Raw genomic sequence first — 20,249 nt, forward strand, 5'->3', positions numbered from 1 at the left:
ATGCTTTTCATACTTTTCTGGACCTTGACAGTGTATTTTACTTGGCAGTCTATGGGACAGTCACAAGCCTCCCGGTTTTCATCCAAAATATCTTAAATTGTGTTCCGAAGACGAACGAAGCTTTTACGGGTTTGGAATGACATGGGGGTAAGTGATTAATGACAACATTTTCATTTTGGGGTGGAGTATCCCTGTAATACTTTTTTTCAGCAAGGCTGCATAGCTCAAAATTGACAGTAAAGACAATTATACATTTTATATTTAATTTTAAATTGTAATAATATTTCACTCTTATATGCTCTTTTATTTTTGATTAAATAAATGCAGCCTTGGTGAGCATAAGAGACTTCTTTCACAGACATAAAAAAATAATCTTACAGACCCCAAACAAAACAGTAAAGTTAGTATATTGGTACCCTATCGGATAAAGGCCAGTTTTTTAATTTACTGAGATCAGTTGATTTTTAATTGTGCTGCTCATTGTGCTGCTTCCCTTATTTTTGCACTTCGATTACCTTTGCTGTCATATAATGCTCACTTACGGTAAAGTCCATTTTTAATACTAAAAAAATACTAATTTATTACTAAAAAAAATAGTTTAATAGCACTGTTAAAAGTAATCTTTAATAAATCATTGTTTCATTCTTTCATACAGAAGGTATCTGTAATGTACATGTGTATCTCACCATAATCTCTCCAATCCTACAATTAAAGGAAATGTCCTCATCGCCTCCATCTCGGGAAACACGAATACACACTTCTCGCAGTGAGCAGCCAATCATTTTCAACAGGAAACATCTATGCATGAAACCACATTGAGTTTGATTAGAGAAGGTATTTCAGATAATTGGTATGACACAAAAATATTTAGACTTTAAAGCAGGGGTCAGCAACCTATGGCACGCGGGCCATTGCATAATCATTGTGAGCAATAGTGAAATACTCAAACATGCATTCCGACATAAATTTCGAGGTCATCGTTCCTGATTGTCACACAGCCTGTTTTAATAGGTTTAGAGCTATATATACTATTTAAACTGTGAGATAGTCAGGAGGGGCACACAGCTCCAACAAACCATTTGCACGACAACTCCTCATACAAGCTCAACGTAGATCTATGCAGCAGCACTGTTTGGCATAAGTTAAGTCTGTTTCTCTTCAGTCATGCTGTGCGACTGCGTAGATGTATTTATTGCTCTTAGCTTTCAGGAAAAAGTTACCACTATCAATATTGGAGATTTTCAGCTCAGTATACAGAGTCCTTCACATTCCACAAACAAATCACACATATGTAGTGTGGGTGGGGTTCAGAAGGGCCACTGGAAATCTGTAATTCAGAGTCTATTTAAACTTGGGGGGGGAAATAGGTGCTTCAGAAAGTATTAAGATTCTGCACTATTTGTTTGACAGCATACTAATCAAATAAATTGGGGTAAGTGCTAAAGTTAACATGGGCTACCAGGTTTCAACCTTGAAATCTGTTAATTTTTTTAGTTAAACTCATAGGAACTTTTAAAAATGCTTATACATCATAAACATATAATTGGGGGATATATCCTGGTACAGTGATTAACTAGGAAAATGAAATTAGACTCTCACCTGGTAGTCCAGCCATCCAAAGACCACCGGCCACACTTCTGTGCAAACTGCTCAACCAACTGGTTATCCTCTGCTAACGCTTCTGGAAAGACACTGCTAGCTAAACACACAGCAGGTTAAGCAAATTAGATTTTTAATCATTTTAAAACATGACAGATTCAGACCGAGACTCTAAGATATCTAATGAAAAAAGGCCTGAAAGACCACTCACGTGCTATTTCCTCCATCCCATCGAATGTGCACAGAGGACCATCTATCGTTTTGAGCTCCAAGGATATCTTCACCCCCACAGGTGGCTTGTAGACAAAAGAAACAAACGTCCTGGTGGCCAAGGGAACATGGAGAGAAAAAATCCTACAAATGGACAGAAAGAAGGTGTTTGATTGAAGGTTTTTTGTACTCCAGTGAAAACAAAACCTCTAGTACCTTGCACAGACTTCAGAAAGTCCAGATGGAATCATGCCCTCCACCGTCAGAGAGCTGCCTCCGATCCAAGCGTCCTCAGAGCAGCCACGGGTTCTCAGCCAGCCGCCATTGTCCATGTTCTCAGAGAGGTACAGAGGCTGGATCTCCTGAGCATGCAGATTAAACCAGCTTCTCTTCATCTCCACCTACATCATACAAGAAATTACTAGGGATGCATCAATATTTAAAAATGGACGATATATACATTTAATACTAGTTTGTCTAAATAAATGAAAAGTAAAACACTAAAAACTAAAATTGATCGTCTTAAATGCTATAAGTGAATTTAGGCGTAACAACATTATGAAATACACTATGGAAAAATGGATATTCATTTTGACATTTTCTAAAACGAACATTTTTAAAGTTATAAACTTTAACTTATTGTTGAATGAAGGAAACGGTGATCTAAATGTAAAAATAGGCAAAAACAATTAAATATCCAATGTAGAATGATACAGATACATAAAAAATATCTATAGCTGTAACTGTAACTATAACTGTAGTACTCATGTTTTTATGAATATTCAACAAATCAAAATAAGCCATAACTAAGACTGCTTGCTTCTGAGGGTCAAGGCCTGAAAATAATCTAAAGAAGAAACCATTAAAACTTTTTATTTTATTGGGCTCTTACATTTTGTGACTACTTGAGATGAATATTTGTGTACTCCAGATGTCTTAGGATGAGTCACACAGACTGTGATTGTGTGCAGCGTACCTGTCCCCTCCAGTACAGGCTCTTTCCAAAGCCCTGACAAAATGAGGAGATGAATGGAAGACTGGACGAGGGCCGGTGGATATAAAGGGAATCAGACAGCAAACTCCAAAACCTGAAAACAGCGGTTAGAATATACATTGGTGACTAGGACGTTTGCTTGTGTGTGTGTGTGCTTACAAACATTTCCCATTACAAAACAGTGAGCATACTATGATCAGCTCAAGTGGAGTGTTCTAAAGAGCTTACTTGTCTTGGTTTTGGCGGAAATTTGCCTTTTCGTGGCATTCGTACACCCAGCCAGGAGCAAAGATGGCTGTTGAAAATTCATACATCCTAATCATATTCAGAGCCTAATAAGGATACAAAAAGAGACTTGAACTCAGTCAAAAACCAATAAGATATTATGGATGTGAAATACTGCTCAGTTTTTTTTTTATTAATACTTTTATTCAGCAACGATGCATTAAATGAATCAAAAGTGACAGTAAAGACACATTTATAATATAACAAAAGATTTATATTTCAAATAAATAATGTTGAACTTGCTTTTGAACTTTCTATTCATCAAAGAAACCTCAAAAAGTGTATCACAGTTTCCATAAAAATATTATAAAATAATATAACTGTTTTCAAGATTGATAATAAGAAGACATATTTCTTGAGCAGCAAATCAGCATATTAGATTTCTGAAGGATCATGTGACACTGAAGGCTAGAGTAATGATGCTGAAAATTCAGCTTTGCATCACAGGAATTAATTAAATTTTAAAATGTATTACAATAGAAACCAGTTTTTAAAACTGGAATAATATTTTACAATATTACTATATTATTGTATTTTTTGATCAAATAAATCCAGCCTTGATGAGTATAAGAGACCTCTTTCAAAAACAATTTAAACACTTTACTAATCCAAGACTTTTGAATGGTAGTGTTCTCATATTAAAATTGCTCTCTAATATATTCTCTAACTAAACCTTCACTAACCTTATTGGTCTCAAATTTCCCTCCAACCACCTTCCCTCTTGCAAACACATCAACACCAACATAGATGTCAGCAAAGCGGCCCTGAGCAGCAGAGTAGGACTTCATCCACTCCAGGCTCTGCTCTGTCCAGTTGTAGTTAGTGAATATTCCATCACAGGCATCAAAAAACATTCTGATAGGATGACAAAAGGAAGCTGATGGCACAAGTTGCATAAAATCTATTGTATAAATCTCACAGACCTGAAGCTGCCCTTCCGTAATCCCTCAAGACCATCACTTGCCTGTTGTCATCATTGAGTTTGTTCTGCCAATCGAGCGTGCCGTTTTTCAGCACGCTGTCATACCAGATCACCACACTGCCTGGAACACGCTCATGCATCTGGTCTGTGAGGTAGCGCAGAAAGGGTCCAGTGTTCTTCACTGCAGTCTCCTGAGGAGTGAGTGAAATTTGCGGTAAAGTACTACACAGTATGACCACATACACCTCTATTTAATCAGATACGGTCTGGTTACTCACACTCAGCACATTTTCTATGTTAATGAGCCAGCCGTCAAAGCCGTAGTAGTGGGAAATCTGAACCAACTTATCAGCAGCTGTGCAGTAACTCTCCTCATCTGCAAGGAAGGCCTCACATGTCTTCTCTCCATCTGTCCACTCTGTGATGAATGTGCCTTAGAGGGGAACAGGATTATTTCAATACATCCATTCTGGTTTCACTTGTGTATAGAGGTGCTGTAGTTAATTACAGGGATAGTTAACCAAAAATGACATTTCTGTCATTATATATTCACTCTCATGTCATTGCAAACATTTAGATTTTCTAGAAATTTCTGCCTTTTTTTTGTAGAAATGTCAGCTCTTTTCCATGCCATTACACTGAGATCACTGTCTGTCAACCTCCAACTATAAATGTACAATTAAAGTGTCTATATGACTTGTGCGCTATATTATGACTCTTCAAATGGCATATGATTGCTTTTTGTATAAAGCAGACTGAAATTTGAGTTATTATACAGTACCTCACAAAAGATATCATATAATATGTTTATTTTCATAAAGGTCATATGGCTTCAAACACTTTTAAAGGGTTAGTTCACCCAAAAATGAAAATTATGTCATTAATTACTCACCCTCGTGTTGTTCCAAACCCGTAAGACCTTCGTTCATCTTCGCAACACAATTTAAGATATTTTTGATGAAATCTGAGGGCTCTCTGACCCTCCCATAGACAGCAAGGTAACTACCACGTTCAAGGTCCAGAAAAGTACCAAGATGATCGACAAAGTAGTCCGTGTGACATCAGTGGTTCAACTGTAAAGTTACAAAGCTACGAGAATACTTTTTTGCGCAAAGAAAACAAAAATAACGACTTTATTCCACATTTTCGTCTCTACTGCGTCACTTGTGGATGCGCGTTCACGACAGTACCATGACGCGAGCGTGTGGCGGCGCCGGCGCTGACCCAGGCAAGGTAACTACCACGTTCAAGGTCCAGAAAAGTACCAAGATGATCGACAAAGTAGTCCGTGTGACATCAGTGGTTCAACTGTAAAGTTACGAAACTACGAGAATACTTTTTTTGCGCAAAGAAAACAAAAATAACGACTTTATTCCACATTTTCGTCGCGTTCACGACAGCAGCATGACGCGAGCGTGTGGCGGCGCCGGCGCTGACCCAGATCCAGCGTAATGACGTCATCATTTACAGTTGAACCACTGATGTCACACGGACTACTTTGTCGATCATCTTGGTACTTTTCTGGACCTTGAACGTGGTAGTTACCTTGCTGTCTATGGGAGGGTCAGAGAGCCCTCAGATTTCATCAAAAATATCTTAAATTGTGTTGCGAAGATGAACGAAGGTCTTACGGGTTTGGAACAACACGAGGGTGAGTAATTAATGACAGAATTTAAATTTTTGGGTGTACTAACCCTTTAATATAGCACACAATTCATATGGACTATGTTTATGATGCTGTTTTGTCCTTATAAGAGCTTGGCCGCCACCTGCTGTCTATTGTATGGAAAAGAGCAGCTTGGACACTGCTAAATTTCTCCTTTTGTGTTTTAGAGAAGAAAGGATAAAAATGGTTTGAAACATTATCAGTTTGAGGAAATGTTGACAAAATGTTAATTTTTGGGTGAATTACCCTTGTGAAAAAGAAAATATATATTTTTAAAACTACTTGCAGATAATATTAATGACATAATAGGCCACTTAAAAGTAAACATTCAAGAATGTTTCTCAACATACTTAAGTACACTTTTAAGAAAAATGCACTTTGTAACAATGTAAGTTTTACTTTAAAGTAGATTTTAAACTTCTTTAAATCATTCTTTTTGATGTGTTGGCCAACATACTAAAGTACATGATTATCATTTTAACTGTAGTGTGTTATTCAATATTTCATTTCAAATTAGTATATTTTAAATGTACTAAATTTTCATTTCATTGTTACAAATGTGTAACTACAAATGTATTTGAAAACAATACATAGATGTTTCAATGGAAATTACATTAAAGTTAGTTTACCATTTAGTTTACCATAAATGCTTGTCAGTACACTCAGCAGTACACTTTGCTTTGAAACCGTAAGACAATAGAATTAAGAAATTGCATGTGAAAGATACTTAAGTCCTACTTAAGTATTTAGTATAAATCTAAACTATAATAGATTTTCATTTAATTGCATTTGCAATTAATATGCAATTTAGTGTCAGAAAACACTAAATTCAGTTCACACTTAGGTATATTCTTTTTAATATATTATTTCTTTACTCTTTTTAAAAGTATGCTAAAGCTAGGGTGACCATATTTTAGTTTTCCAAAAAGAGGACAGTGGGTGCGGGCAAGGTGGAGGGGTTGGGGTGTGGTTAGTTGGTGGTTAAAGTAGTGCCCAAAGTATATATCCCAAATATCAAAACATCAAAATATGCCATTTCCATACCTAAAAAACATATTTTACAGTCACTGTTATGCATATTGATCATAAACACAGCTAAAAAGCTTCCTACCAGTGGCCCTCCTTAGCTACTTAACAGCACAGTTTTATCATAGGTAGAATGCAAAATGTTTCAATACAAGCATTTCAGTCAAATGTAATTTATGCAACATTTCAAACATTTAACCCACGGGGGGAAATCAACCCATGGCAACAGTTTAAAAGTAGCCCAATTCCATGGAGAGAAAAAAAGCAGACTTGACAACCCTGCATCCATCACGAGCAGCAGGAGTCAGATTTGACTGATCACGGGTTGAGAGGAGAGATGGCTGATAGACCATGCTGGAGGATATGCTGCTCAACAGATCCTGAGCTCATTGGCAAATATCTGATCATCCTTTACACAGAGTGCGCGCGTGATCGTGAAATCGAAAGTGAAAGTGAACAGCGAGCGCTCATACAAAAGAGATTTAAATACTCTTCATATTGATAGCGGTTCCCTGATGTGCGAAAATTATATGCAATAGCCTATTAGAATGTTTGTGGGAGTGAACGGGAGTCGGGAGACTGGACACAAAAATCGCGGGAGCGGGCGATAATGGTCAGAAATTCAACGGGAGCGGGATTAGGAAAACAGTCCCTCGCAGGGCTCTAATACAAAAATGCACACGATGACTGGCGACTGTAGAAAACAAAAGCCGAATCCCGGACATTTTGGGCGATTTAGAAATCCCGGCCGGTGTTCTGACGATTTGTTCTACCCGCCCAGATTGTGCTACCTCCCATTAAAAAGATTGTGCTACCAGCATCTTATTCATGTGGTTTGAGGCTTTTTTGTAATGTCCATACCTACCCCTACCCTAAACTTACCCTTAAAACAATGCAAATATATTTTTGGTAGCACAATCTGATAGGTAGCATGTTTAGTCGGTACACCGGATGCATTTTTTAGGTCCATAAAGAGGACATGTACGGGAAAAAGAGGACGTATGGTCACCCTAGCTAAAGCATACTTCTTTTTTTACAAGGATGTTCTTTTTACAGCAAGACTAATATGCTTAAGACTGAGATTTTAGCCCATAAAATCCCACCAACAGACTCACCAATAGAGAGCACTCCATGCTTATGTGCTGCATTTGTCCAAACCGCCGGAGGAATGGTTACCATCTGATGACTGAAGTAGTTGAAGATGTCAATATACTCCCAGTGATAGAAGGCATATGGCGTCTCCACCTCTGCACCTTGAATGAACCTCAGCAGAAAGGACAGGACCATGAAGATACTGAAGGCTGGCCAAACAACTAATGAAACTGACATAACATGATTGAAACTTTGAGCTGTACCTGTCCTCCAGGTAGCCACCCATCATGTCATGGGACACCAATGTCCGTCTAGGGCAGCTGTGCAGTGGAGGATACCTGCTAGCCAAAGGCACAGTGGCCACATTAAAAAGACTTGCTTCCTTTCGTTTCCATGACAACAATTCATCAAGAGACTTCAGACTGCAGCTGATGGGCTCAGTCGTGTCAGGATCATAGTGGATTGCTGTTAGACCACAAAAAAACTTTTAAGAGAGACAATGATCTTTTAAAAAAAGATTAAAATGCAGCATATATGATCAGTACCTGGCAACGTAGATGGCTTGTTCGTTATGACTTCATGAACACTTTGATCGTTTGGCTGACTGAGGCAAGACTCAGAGCTGAACAAACAACCATCACACTGAACATAAGTTGTAAGGGCAATAAAACGCTGCTTGATATGATTATGAAAATGTATCAGTCACAGTAAAGTTACCTGATCTCCTCCGTTTTAGTTTCGTCCCTTTTTCGTTTTCGGGAAGTCATATTATCTTTCACTTTTGTAGAAACACTTTCCATTTACAAAAGGTCAACGGATAGCCAGTTTCCAGATAAAACAGTAATTTCTAGAAGTTGTAAGAGCGAATTAGAAACAGAAAGAACAGACAACTTCCGCCCGTGCGCTGATTGGCTGAATGAGTGGTAGCCTGGCAGTGCGTCATCCTGCGTGAAGGTGTTGCTCTAAAAAGCCTCACTAGAGGGCAGTAGAGTAGACCTTTAAAATGACTGGCGACTGAGGCGACAAGTTATTGCTTTGCCCAGCTGGAATACGATTAAAATAAACTACCTGTTTTAAAATGTATATCAAAACATATTTCGTGTTTATCTAAAGTACTCATGAAAAGTTATACAGTCAGTTACTGCGAAACATCAAGCCATCATATATGCACTGACAATGAATATAATGATTCATGGAAAAATATTAGAAATAATTAACCAATTACCTACATATTAATCAACCATGATTTTGAATACTGGGGTGAGCCCCGGTGAACAGTCAGAATGTATGGCTTCACTATGTTTTTCTGCAGGATTATTTGTGGTAGTGTTATGTGAGGCCTCGTTTCCAACTAGAAAAAGTATTCAAATGACCAAATCTGAATTTGAGAGGAGCTAAAATATATAAATTCATAAATAATTCACACTCTTTGTCCTTTTTTGTCTCCATTAAGAAAGTCTCTAAAACACCTCTCATATCCATTCTCTTTGTGTATAATGATTGTCCATTTGTTGCCAACATGATCCTCTTCTGTTTTTTCTTCTTCTTCTTCTTTCATGTAGGCCTGCAGTCTGAATCGGTGCTTTTAATAGGCGGAAGGGATACTATGGATGCCATGGAAATCTGGAAGTTTCATTTTCATTAACAGTTACTGATGCAGACTTTAATGCAGTAAAAATTCATGTTCACCCACAGTTTCATGAGCACAGATAACATTTTCGTATATTGTTTTTTCAATTATTCTGGTATAAATAAATAAATAAAACCAATATCAACACCAATCTAATGTTTAAGCAACACATCGATTGCATATGCACTCACATTAAATATACATCCATATATTTACTTGAGGCAACTTACATAGACATTCTGCAAGTATTCAAAAAGAGAAACTACCAACATGTAGATTAGTTCACTTACAGGAACTCGACTTGAACGTGTCAAGTCATCCCCATCATTTCCTGTCATTCTTTTCCTTTTTCCCTTTGCATTGTTATGCTTCCATAATAAGTCACTGAGTTTGTTTACACTGTGATTCAACAAAAAGCCATTATATATTTAAGACATATTTATCCAGAAAACATTTCAATTTAAATTCTGATGGAATATGCAAAATATGCACTGAACAGCTTTGCATGGTTTGCTCAAGCCTGAAAACTCAAGCCACGACAGCCAATGTGGATGTGTTGGGCTTAATGTATTCATGACCCACATTAGATCTGTGTGTTTGTGATTAAATGATTGTGTTACACCACAGCACTGATCAATCCTCTGATGCCCTGCAGGTTATTTCAGAGGCCAGTCCGGTTCCCGCCAGAAAGCTCAAAACAAAGTAACAAACTGCAATGTTCTGCAGTGAAAAGGGACAGTGAAGCAGACTATATAGAGACCATAAATGCTCTTTTCTGACATTAAAATTAAAGAACAAGAAAAATACCTATTGAGGCCTGATTTTTGAAACAAACAACGATGCCTTTACATGTTACTATTCATACATGAATCTACCTCTGCATATGACTTCTTCAATTATTTGAGATGGATATGCATGAGCTCCTCCAGAAACTCATGCACATCTTCACAGATATTTGGCATATTTGAAATAACATTCCAGTTTGAAATTTCCAGTTTCCACTCACTGGGCTATTTCCTGATCTGCAACTTTAATATTTCACAACTTACTGAACCTTAGAACTGGCCGGGTTATTTTTACACAGTTGCACAGAAACAGAAAGAAATGCTGACATCACACGCAAGCTTAGGTGGAAATGAAAACATGATGTGAGCAGCAGACTTTAGGACCCAGTCCACAGAGCCAACTAGTCGGGTTTCTCTTTTTTACTTAGCTACGTCTATAATGTCATACGTGCTGCTAGAAGCGTGTTCCAGTGAACAGAAATGAAATTTGAAGGTGACAGAGCATCATATTTTTAGTAAGTACCATTACAGTTAGTTTATATCCCTGAAGCTTATTATGGCAATTAGAGGATTTGGATAAACATGTTGTATTGCCAAAATGACGTTAATTAGCCTCTCCAGAAGAAGATAAATATTTGCACAGATCTTAGGATTGAGTTTAAATGTCAGTTTGATGTAAGGAAGTTGAGCTGACTAGCTATGAATTTAAATCTGCACGTTATTGTTGATTATTAATAATTGACATTAGTTGCCCAAAAAGCCTCTAATCACAAAAATGCTCTTAGATGCAGACACATGAAAAGTGATACAGTGGCTATTTATGAACTTAAATAAATAACCTGGCATCACATTGATAAATGTGGACTGCGCATGAGCCTGTCCCGAATCCATGCAGCATCCCTTACCGTATATTCCCCACATACAAACGTAACAGGTGACTCGGAAATACGGAAGAATTACGGAAGGCTTGTAAACAAGCAGACAATATTTAAAATAATAGTGTTATACTAGATTAATCGGGTTGAAGATTATATTATTAGAGGCTTGTTTTTACAGAAAGGCATCGAACCGCGTAAAAGTGCGCATATTGCGCGTCTGACAGGACGTCAAAACAGTTGTACGCGATGCGAAAGGGCATTTTGGTACAAATATAGGTGAGCTCAGATAGACGGTAAGTCAATTAAAGCTGAATAGGGGATATTGTGAAAGATCAGTATATGTGCTGACATGTGCATTAACCCCAAAATGTACCATTTCCTTCACAAAATGTACCATGTTAAACATAGACTTAAGATGACCCCAAACACCTTTGAAGAGATGATGCTGACCACTGCGAGGACCCCAGATGACGCCAACTTGAATCGACATGCACAGCTGCCAAAATGTCTCTATATTGTAATCATTATGATCACACTTGTAGTTGTAATAATCGCTTTAATGAGCTTCTGCCTAAAATGTATTCATGTTAGCTAGCTGTATGATTATCTTGAACTGTTCATTTGTGAAATGAACATTACTTGGACACATTCACGTATGCTTTGTAATGCAGACACATGCATTTTCTGTAAAGCTGCTTTGAAACAATGTGTATTGTGAAAAGCGCTATACAAATAAATGTGAATTGAATTGAATTGAATAGCTTCCATTCCATTACCAAATGGAGTCATGTATCACTCAGACATGTATCACTCATCAAAGGAATACAAACTAGAAAACATTCTAATTACATATACTTTTTTATAATTTATATTTAAGGCAATCATACAAGATGATAAAAATCATAGTAACATTCTCTCTAAATTCTCTTTCTGTTGTAGATTGAATCTCAGAAAAAATTAAAGCCTGTCTTAGGACCATTAACATTTTTGCATGGTGATATGATTATACACTACAGTGAAGCATATCATTATGATTTTGGTGTGCAATAACCTGGGTATTTTATTATCATTAAAATGTTTTATTACAGCTGCCATTGTTGACCTCCAACTCGAATGTCATTTGACTAAATGTGATTCCTTGTATTAAGGTCCTGAAAGCAATATAATTGACCTGCATACTACAACTTTTTATATTCCCCTGATAACGTGTGTGTGTGTCTCATCTCTCCACAGAGCAATAGAGCATCATGGGTGGAGTGGCACTGGATGACGGCAGTAGTGGAGTGAAGGCCCCTGATGGTGGCTGGGGTTGGGCTGTGCTCTTTGGTTGCTTCATCATCACAGGCTTCTCCTACGCTTTTCCAAAGGCTGTCAGTGTTTTCTTCAAGGAGCTAATTAGAGAGTTTGAGGTGGGCTACAGTGACACAGCCTGGATTTCCTCCATCCTATTGGCTATGCTTTATGGCACTGGTATGTTTACCACCAATCAAACAAAGTCTTGAAGGGGGAGTTCACCCCCAAAAAATGAAAATTCTGTCATCATTTCCAAATATTTATGAATTTTCTTTCTTCATGGGAACAGAACGTCTGAACTGTTTTTGTCCAAGTAACAAATGTCATTGGGGTCTAAAACAGCACTGGAGTAAATGATTACAGAATATTCATTTTTGAGTAACAATCCCTTTAATGTCTTCTAATTAGTTTAAACTGGATTCAGATAGTTCAGATATATAATATATACGTATAATTACTCTTCGCAGGGCCTTTATGCAGCATTTTAGTGAATCGATTTGGATGCCGTCCAGTGATGTTAGTGGGCGGCCTCTTTGCATCGTTGGGAATGGTCTTGGCATCATTTGCCACAAGCATCATGCACATTTACTTGTGTACAGGAGTCATTACAGGTACTTTAGCTATCATTTACTCTTTTACTGAAGGATTGATGTCTATCCAGGTACATGTAAACATTTCTATCTTCTGATTCCAGGTCTTGGAATGGCCCTGAACTTCCAGCCATCACTCATTATGTTGAATCGATATTTCAGTGAGAAGCGGCCACTGGCTAATGGCCTGGCCGCTGCTGGGAGTCCAGTGGCTCTGTGCTGTCTGTCCCCTTTGGGGCAGGTCCTTCAGTATGAATATGGCTGGAGAGGGGGCTTCCTCATCTTGGGAGGGATGCTTCTGAACTGCTGTGCCTGTGGGGCTTTAATGAGGCCTTTGGTCCCGCCAAAGAAGTCAGAGACCCCTGGGACTGAAAACACACCAGATGACGGAAACAAGAAAGCAAAGCCCAAGCCCAAGCTGCTGGACTTCAGTGTTTTCAGAGACCCGGGCTTTGTCATTTATACAATCGCTGCCTCCATTATGGTGCTCGGTTTGTTTGTGCCCCCAGTGTTTGTGGTGAGTTATGCCAAAGAGTTGGGAAACGAGGACACGAAATCTGCCCTCCTGCTTACCATTCTGGGTTTCGTTGACATTTTCGCACGGCCCACGTGTGGCATCATCGCAGGACTCCAGTGGGTTCGCCCTCGCTGCGTCTACCTCTTCAGTTTTGCTCTCATATTCAATGGAATCACAGATCTGGTGGGCTCCCTGTCTAAAGACTACTCCTCTCTGGTGGTGTTCTGCATCTTCTTTGGCATCTCTTATGGCATGGTGGGAGCATTGCAGTTTGAGGTTCTCATGGCTGTTGTGGGTACAGAGAAGTTCTCAAGCGCCATTGGTTTAGTTCTCCTGCTTGAAGCCATTGCTGTGCTGGTTGGGCCTCCATCTGCTGGTGAGTGTTTACATTTATTTTTAAACTAAAAATGATTTATACTGTAGGTTAGCTTCCTCTCAAACTAAAGTAGGTTGAGAAATAAAGAATCTTATATGTTACTTCGTATGTGAATTTAGATTTTGAATGGTTTGACTGGCCAAGAACAGAAAAGAACATTATATGGTTGTGGGGAACTAGTAGGACAAGCACAGTAATGCATAAAACACAATGCACATGTTCTGCTACAAATGGCACATAAATTGACAAACATTACTGTAAGTAACTAAATGTGCTAATATAGGAATTACAAAATATTTTAATCTTATGACAGCCCATTTTTTCAAGTCAAATTTTTTATTTAAATATGAATGCATTGATGAATCAATAAATATGCACTATAATTCAATAGTCAATAGGGTCAGTATTATGTTGTATTTTAAAAGAAATCAAATACTTTTATTCAGCAAGGCTGCATTCAATTGATTAAAGACATTTATAATGTTATAAAAAATCTATTTCAAATAAATGCTGTTCTTTTAAACTTTCTATTCATCAAAGAATCATGAAAAAAATGTATCACAGTTTCCACAGAAATATTAGGCAGCACAACTGTTTTCAACATTGATAATAATAAATATTTATTGCGCAGCAAGTCAGCATATTAGAATGATTTCTGAAGGATCATGTGACTCTGAAGACTTTAGAAAAGGCTGCTGAAAATTAATATTTGTGCAATAAATCAGAACGTTCAGACAACCCACCAACTAGTCGAATATATTATGTATGTTGATGTGATTATGTATGTGTTACAGTAGATATTTTACACATCCCTAATTTAAAAACCTTGCTACACTTACTGTAATCTGTTGAGAATCTTTGAATGTTGTTGAAATCCTTGTTCTCACTTTGTCAAGGCCGCCTTTTGGACTCCACTAAGAACTACATGTTTGTTTTCCTGCTGGCTGGGATTGAGGTTGTGGTGTCAGCTTTAGTGTTGGCAATATGCAACTTACTGTTCATAAAAAAGAAACCTGAGGCACCAGAGACTGCAATAGAGAATGGAGAGACAGTGGAGGCAAAGAATCACTCCAGTACGCCACCCATACAGGAGCCACACAAGGCCAATGGAAACTCAGAGAAGCTGAAGGATTCAGGTGACCTGAGAGCCAAGAATGTCATGGAGGATTCAACAGAAGTGGAAACATTTCTCAAAGATAAAGATGAGCAGAATAAGAGCATCCCCTGTAGTCCAGAAACCAAACTCTGATGGACATTACTGCTTAAGAAGAGGTCGGAAAGACACAAATAAGAGGAGATTGAGGAGAACTGCGGTAATGCGTGTCAGTGTGTAGTCCGATGTGATGTCCTAATGTAGTTGCTACTTACTGACAGATGAATATTTAATCAATAATAGAGACCTACACTCCACTCATGCTGTTCAAAATCACATTTGCACTGCCACACAGAGATTTGGACGGGCCACACTCAATACGTCTGTAGCTCAAAACCACAGACATTTCTTTGACTTAAACCAACGTTAACTAGGTTAAAGGTGCTGTAAGTGATTTTTGTCATGGAATTGTATGGAGAAAATGATCCTACTCACTGAAATCACTGTCCTGAGATATCACACCGATCTCTGTGACAGTCCTAGTCAGTGTTGGGGGTAACGCATTACAAGTAGCGCCAGTTATGTAATCAGATTACTTTTTTCAAGTAAGTAGTAAAGTAATGCATGACTTTTAAATTTACAAGAAAATATCCGATTTACTTTTTCAAATAAGTAACACAAGTTACTGTTTTCTTAGTAACTTTTCCCAACACTGGTCCTAGTATCTATAAACAGTAAAAGGAAAATTTGCTCTAGACACTTTTTCAGCCAATCACCAGTGGCGGCTCAGAGAAGGGTATAGCTGCAGCCCGGAGATCTCCAAATGGGGGCGGGAACTCCAAAACGGGGTGGGAGCTCCAAAATAGGGCGTGGTTTCCTCCCATTGACAGACAAATCAAATATTCAATATCGCTACTCATTATAAGTACTTGGTACATTATCAGCGCAGCAGCAGACGCTCAAACTAATATCACGTAATTTACGTCTCTATGATGATTGGTTGATATCAGAAGGTGGCTAACCTCCCTTACTAGGTTTCTTTTCTCAACACTCCTGAGCGCTGAAAGTGAACACTCGATGGTGATTGGCTAATTTTTTTTTAACCAACGTAGGCACGAGAGCTCATCTCTCCCCCGGCCTCCCCCTACCCTTCTCTATCATTAGCGGTTGTAATTACATCAGCAGATTCGGCACATTCGCGATAGAAAAGCGGCGCTTTCACGTTAAGGTATTACAACTGTGAAATTACAAACAAAGAATACACATTCTGAGATATGAACTGAAATGAATTGTGAATTTTATTAACATTAAATCGTCCTCCTCCCATTTTCACCTCAAAATTATGGGGAAGCTGTGCCTCCCCTGCCTCCCCCGACGAGCCGCCACTGACAATCACAACGCATTTGAGGCACTTTCCACCTGTCAATCAAATTGCACGTATACAGCAGTCATATATGTTAAGCCGGAGAGCGGTTTTCATGCATTTGGAGGGGTGTTCAATTTCGACACCGCCAAACGTCTTAAAGGAAAAATAGATCGCTTTTTATCACCGGAGGAAACTGAAAGCTTCAAAGATACATATGCTGATTTTGGTTTGCTTAAAATATATTGCTTGTTCACCATGGTTACGCCAAAATGGCAGAGATGTTGAAAGGGGAGGCATGCCTAAAGTCTGAAAAGTTTAATGTTGTTACAGCATCTTTAACTAAGTACAGAATAAACATCACATCACACGAGTAAAGCAGACGGCTATCACAGGAACAAAGTGTGAGCATACTCAATTCTGATCATATTCATAGATATCAGCAGAGTTTCCACTTCTCACTCAAAATGCACCTTCTGTTCAAACGCTTCTGTAACAGTATGCGTCTCTATTTACAGACCTCATACACTATGTAAAATGCTTTGTTTTGTGCGTTGTGAGCAGTGTGGTCCACTGGCTTTAGTAGACTTCTGAAAATGCCATGATTTCCTGCATAAAGATCAGTACTGTAATATTCTTCAGAATCATTAGAACATTCCTGATAGACAGCTACTGTAATCCTGCTGGATTGACACCTGCCACCTACTGCCCTACTTCAGTTTATATTCTTTGGTATGCCTCAATGTCAATGGACAATGTCAAAAACTGAGTGTTTTTTATGTTAGTGGAGTATAACTGTATTAGTTGTACTGTGAATTTCTTTTTTGACACTGTTGTGCATTTCTCAAAGACTTTTACATTTTTACCGTTAGGCTGAGATTGTCATAGCATAGTGAAGTAGAGCGCAGGTATCTCTGCATTTATGACTTCATATGAAGAGTCCTTCAGCAATATTTGCATTTACCTATTTTTTCCTACTCTGAATGTTTAACAAACCTAGTTTTATCGCAACAAATAATCTATATTCTTTTAATCTATATTCTTTATTTACTGAAATGGACCAAATGCAAAACCAAATTAAAGGCCAAATGACAAGTGCTTAAACTCAATTGATATTGTGGTGAAATGCTGGATGACAGATAAGCATGCACTGTGTCCTGTCGTTTCGATGCGATAGAAATTAGGTTTGACAGCACTGCCTGGTGGCATTAGTTTTAATTTTATACCAGCATCAGGAGGAGACAGCTCTACTACTGGTTAAGCTACTTGCCACGTCAAAGATTTGTACATTAATACATCTGTTACAAGTGCAGCTATGAGAAATTCAGACTCAGTAACCCCAGAATCAGTCACACTGCCCTTCTATTGCGCCTATCTGAGTCGGGCTGGGAAATATTTGCATTATTTACTTTCAGTTTTCAGACTGACTGTATCATTTGATAATGACCTCATCTCTTGTCTGTTGAAAACATAAAACTAAATCTGCTCAATAAATGTTGAACACACAACAGTTGTCTTTCACAAGTTTAGTTAAAAAAAAGGTGTTCAAATAGTGACATCTATCATTTATTACGTGAACTGCAGGTGCACTCGTTCACCCAGAAATGGAAATGGTCATTTACTCGCGCTTATATCGTTCCAAACTCAAGCTTTCGGCGTTCATCGCCTAAACACATTGATTTGCACTGAATTCAAGAGATTTCTGCCCCTCCATTAAAAGCCAATTCTACCTAAACTTAAACGCTTCGAGAAGTTTTGATGAGCTCTGGACGCCGATCAATGTTTATGTGAATTAAAGCCTGAATTAAATATGTTCATCATATAAAGCTATCGTGTATCACCCACTCGATTCACATGGATTACTTTTATGGTCTCATGACCATTTTGAAGCGCCAAAGTTTAAGTGAAACGGTCTTTTAATCTGTCACGTTTCATTAAAATATATTGATTTGTGTTTCAGGTAGAGTAGCGCTACATAATTTTGGACTCGAATGAAAACAACGAGGATGTGAGGGATAGAAGTACAGTGCGTTTAACGGATTTTCTCAGCTGACGAAACGTCTTCAAGAAAAGAAAAGAAAAATCCAGTAGACAAACTCAATCCGTGTATCATTCGATCATTCGTTTTTTGATTTAATATTGAAAGTAGAAAAATGAGAAAACGGCTCCTTTTTCGTTTTTTTTGTTTTTTTCCAAAAAACGAAAAACGAGAATTCAGCTTAAATGTTCGTCTTTCGTTCATGGGTGGAAAAATGAATAAACAGCTTGAATATTCGATTTCTACATGTGGGCGGGAATTAAACGCCCCTTTCTGCCCTCAGCCGAAGATCAAACCGTGCCATCATCAGTTCTTCCGCAGTATCACGCAGCAGAATAATAGTCCTCCACTGCTGCAGTTGTACGGATTAATAACCCATTTTATCAATTTCATATTTTTCAAACAGACTAATGAATAGCTCGACACAACTCGTACCGGGGCAGAGTCTAGACAGGGCTTTCTTCTGTGTAGATATAAATTATATTCTTTGCATCAGCTGGGCATACAACTTTCATTGTCGTGATCACGAGAAAATGTGATAAGGAGACAACAACTTTCGTTATGTCGAGATCACGAGAAAATATTATGTCGTGATAACGAGAAAACAACTTTCGTTATGTTGTGATCACGAGAAAATGACTTATGTTAAGATCACGAGATAATTAGGTTGTGATCACGACAAAACAAGAAAAAAAACTAATAATCCATGGCCTCTTAGGACTTCCATAGTTTTGACTCTAAACTTTTGATTAAATAAATTAAGAATAATAATGTTTTCAAACTTTCCAAACACAACGCAAATAAGAGATTCATTGCGCAGCCCTATGCTCCAGAGAATCAAGTGCACAGCCACCTTTAGAATTTTGTCTTTGAACTTCAGTTTTTGCAGTGGCGGTATAGCATCACTGTTGAAGAGTCATTAGCTGGTGAAGTGGATTTTCTTATCGTAGAGTTAATTAAATCACGTGCATTGCAATGTTTGAAGCAGATGTCATAAATGTCAGTAGACCAGGAAGTTTTTAAAACGAGTAGTTCATTCATAAATTCATACAACCTTATCTTCACGCTGTGTAAATACAAACAGAAGACAGAAGACAACGAACGCAGCGCTGAAAAAGGGCGGAGCTACATGAGGTCTACTGATCAGTCAATAAGTCTGCCCTGCGGGTGAAGTGATATCAGCTTCATCGATTATAAAGGGGGCACTCTGTGCTCGCTTTCCTTATATAACCCATTCATAAATTGAATAAAACTTTTATTTTTCATGCTGCCAAGTACGCAATGCAAAGTTTCAGGAGTGACGACCACATGAAAATGTGGGACTGAATCTGAATTTGCCATGTTTGACATTGAACATTAACATTAGACCCGCCACTTGTTCCTGTAATATGTTTCTTTGCTTTTTTATTATTTTCATTTCATCTTTTAATGCAATGTTTACATTAATAGGCCAATCTTACCATTCTTAGTAGGATAGGCTCCTACATACGTCTGTAAGCAGTATCGCTAACTTCTGCCACATCTGACCCCCTCTAGTCTACAAAACCCCCCAGTCATCAAAAACAGTCAGCAAACCCAGAAGCCCAGAACATCCGACAGGAAGAGAGCGACAGGTCCTCTTATGTCCTGAAATCAGATTCTTCGGGGCTGCCACAGAGACGGTGTGCTTTCTCAACACACATTCACATATGTCAGGTAGAGGTGACATTTCCTGCACACTATTTCATGAAAAACAGCTTACAGGATCTTTTAAGTGTCATACACACATCAGAGCTTTACCTTTGTTTTCCGATTCACAGGGCTGCTGAGGCAACAGTACACAGGTCAGGACCTTGTCTCCAGACTCGGGGTCCACATCCGTCTGGAAGGTGAGCAGTGGTTGAGACTGGTTC

General features: G+C 38.3%; 2 protein-coding genes across 3 annotated transcripts in view; one reads left to right on the forward strand and one right to left on the reverse strand.

The window, feature by feature from the left end:
- The window catches only part of engase (endo-beta-N-acetylglucosaminidase), a 10,053-nt gene extending 1,367 nt beyond the window's left edge, over positions 1–8,686 (reverse strand). The window contains exons 1-13 of the mRNA XM_016527542.1: positions 8,512–8,686; positions 8,340–8,416; positions 8,058–8,259; positions 7,818–7,966; positions 4,289–4,443; positions 4,053–4,201; positions 3,772–3,943; positions 3,032–3,135; positions 2,786–2,897; positions 2,026–2,210; positions 1,811–1,953; positions 1,600–1,699; positions 687–798 (exon numbers count right to left, since the gene is read on the reverse strand). Coding sequence (XP_016383028.1) covers positions 687–798; positions 1,600–1,699; positions 1,811–1,953; positions 2,026–2,210; positions 2,786–2,897; positions 3,032–3,135; positions 3,772–3,943; positions 4,053–4,201; positions 4,289–4,443; positions 7,818–7,966; positions 8,058–8,259; positions 8,340–8,416; positions 8,512–8,594 — 1,743 coding nt within the window. The 5' untranslated portion in view covers positions 8,595–8,686. The remainder of the gene's footprint in view (positions 1–686; positions 799–1,599; positions 1,700–1,810; positions 1,954–2,025; positions 2,211–2,785; positions 2,898–3,031; positions 3,136–3,771; positions 3,944–4,052; positions 4,202–4,288; positions 4,444–7,817; positions 7,967–8,057; positions 8,260–8,339; positions 8,417–8,511) is intronic.
- A 1,879-nt stretch (positions 8,687–10,565) lies between these two features.
- Positions 10,566–15,448, forward strand: slc16a3a (solute carrier family 16 member 3a). Of its 2 annotated transcripts, XM_016527700.1 has the most exons (5): positions 10,566–10,724; positions 12,321–12,557; positions 12,848–12,991; positions 13,075–13,863; positions 14,760–15,448. In XM_016527700.1, the coding sequence occupies exons 2-5, from the start codon at positions 12,335–12,337 to the stop codon at positions 15,110–15,112; spliced, it is 1,509 nt and encodes a 502-aa protein (XP_016383186.1). In that variant the 5' UTR covers positions 10,566–10,724; positions 12,321–12,334; the 3' UTR covers positions 15,113–15,448. The 2 variants fall into 2 exon arrangements, with proteins under 2 accessions (XP_016383186.1, XP_016383185.1); XM_016527699.1 differs by lacking the exon at positions 10,566–10,724 and having other exon boundaries at positions 12,303–12,557.
- The last annotated feature ends 4,801 nt before the right edge of the window (positions 15,449–20,249 follow it).

This window comes from Sinocyclocheilus rhinocerous, unplaced genomic scaffold (assembly GCF_001515625.1).
Source record: "Sinocyclocheilus rhinocerous isolate Xijiao unplaced genomic scaffold, SAMN03320098_v1.1 scaffold273, whole genome shotgun sequence".
NCBI lineage: Eukaryota > Metazoa > Chordata > Actinopteri > Cypriniformes > Cyprinidae > Sinocyclocheilus > Sinocyclocheilus rhinocerous.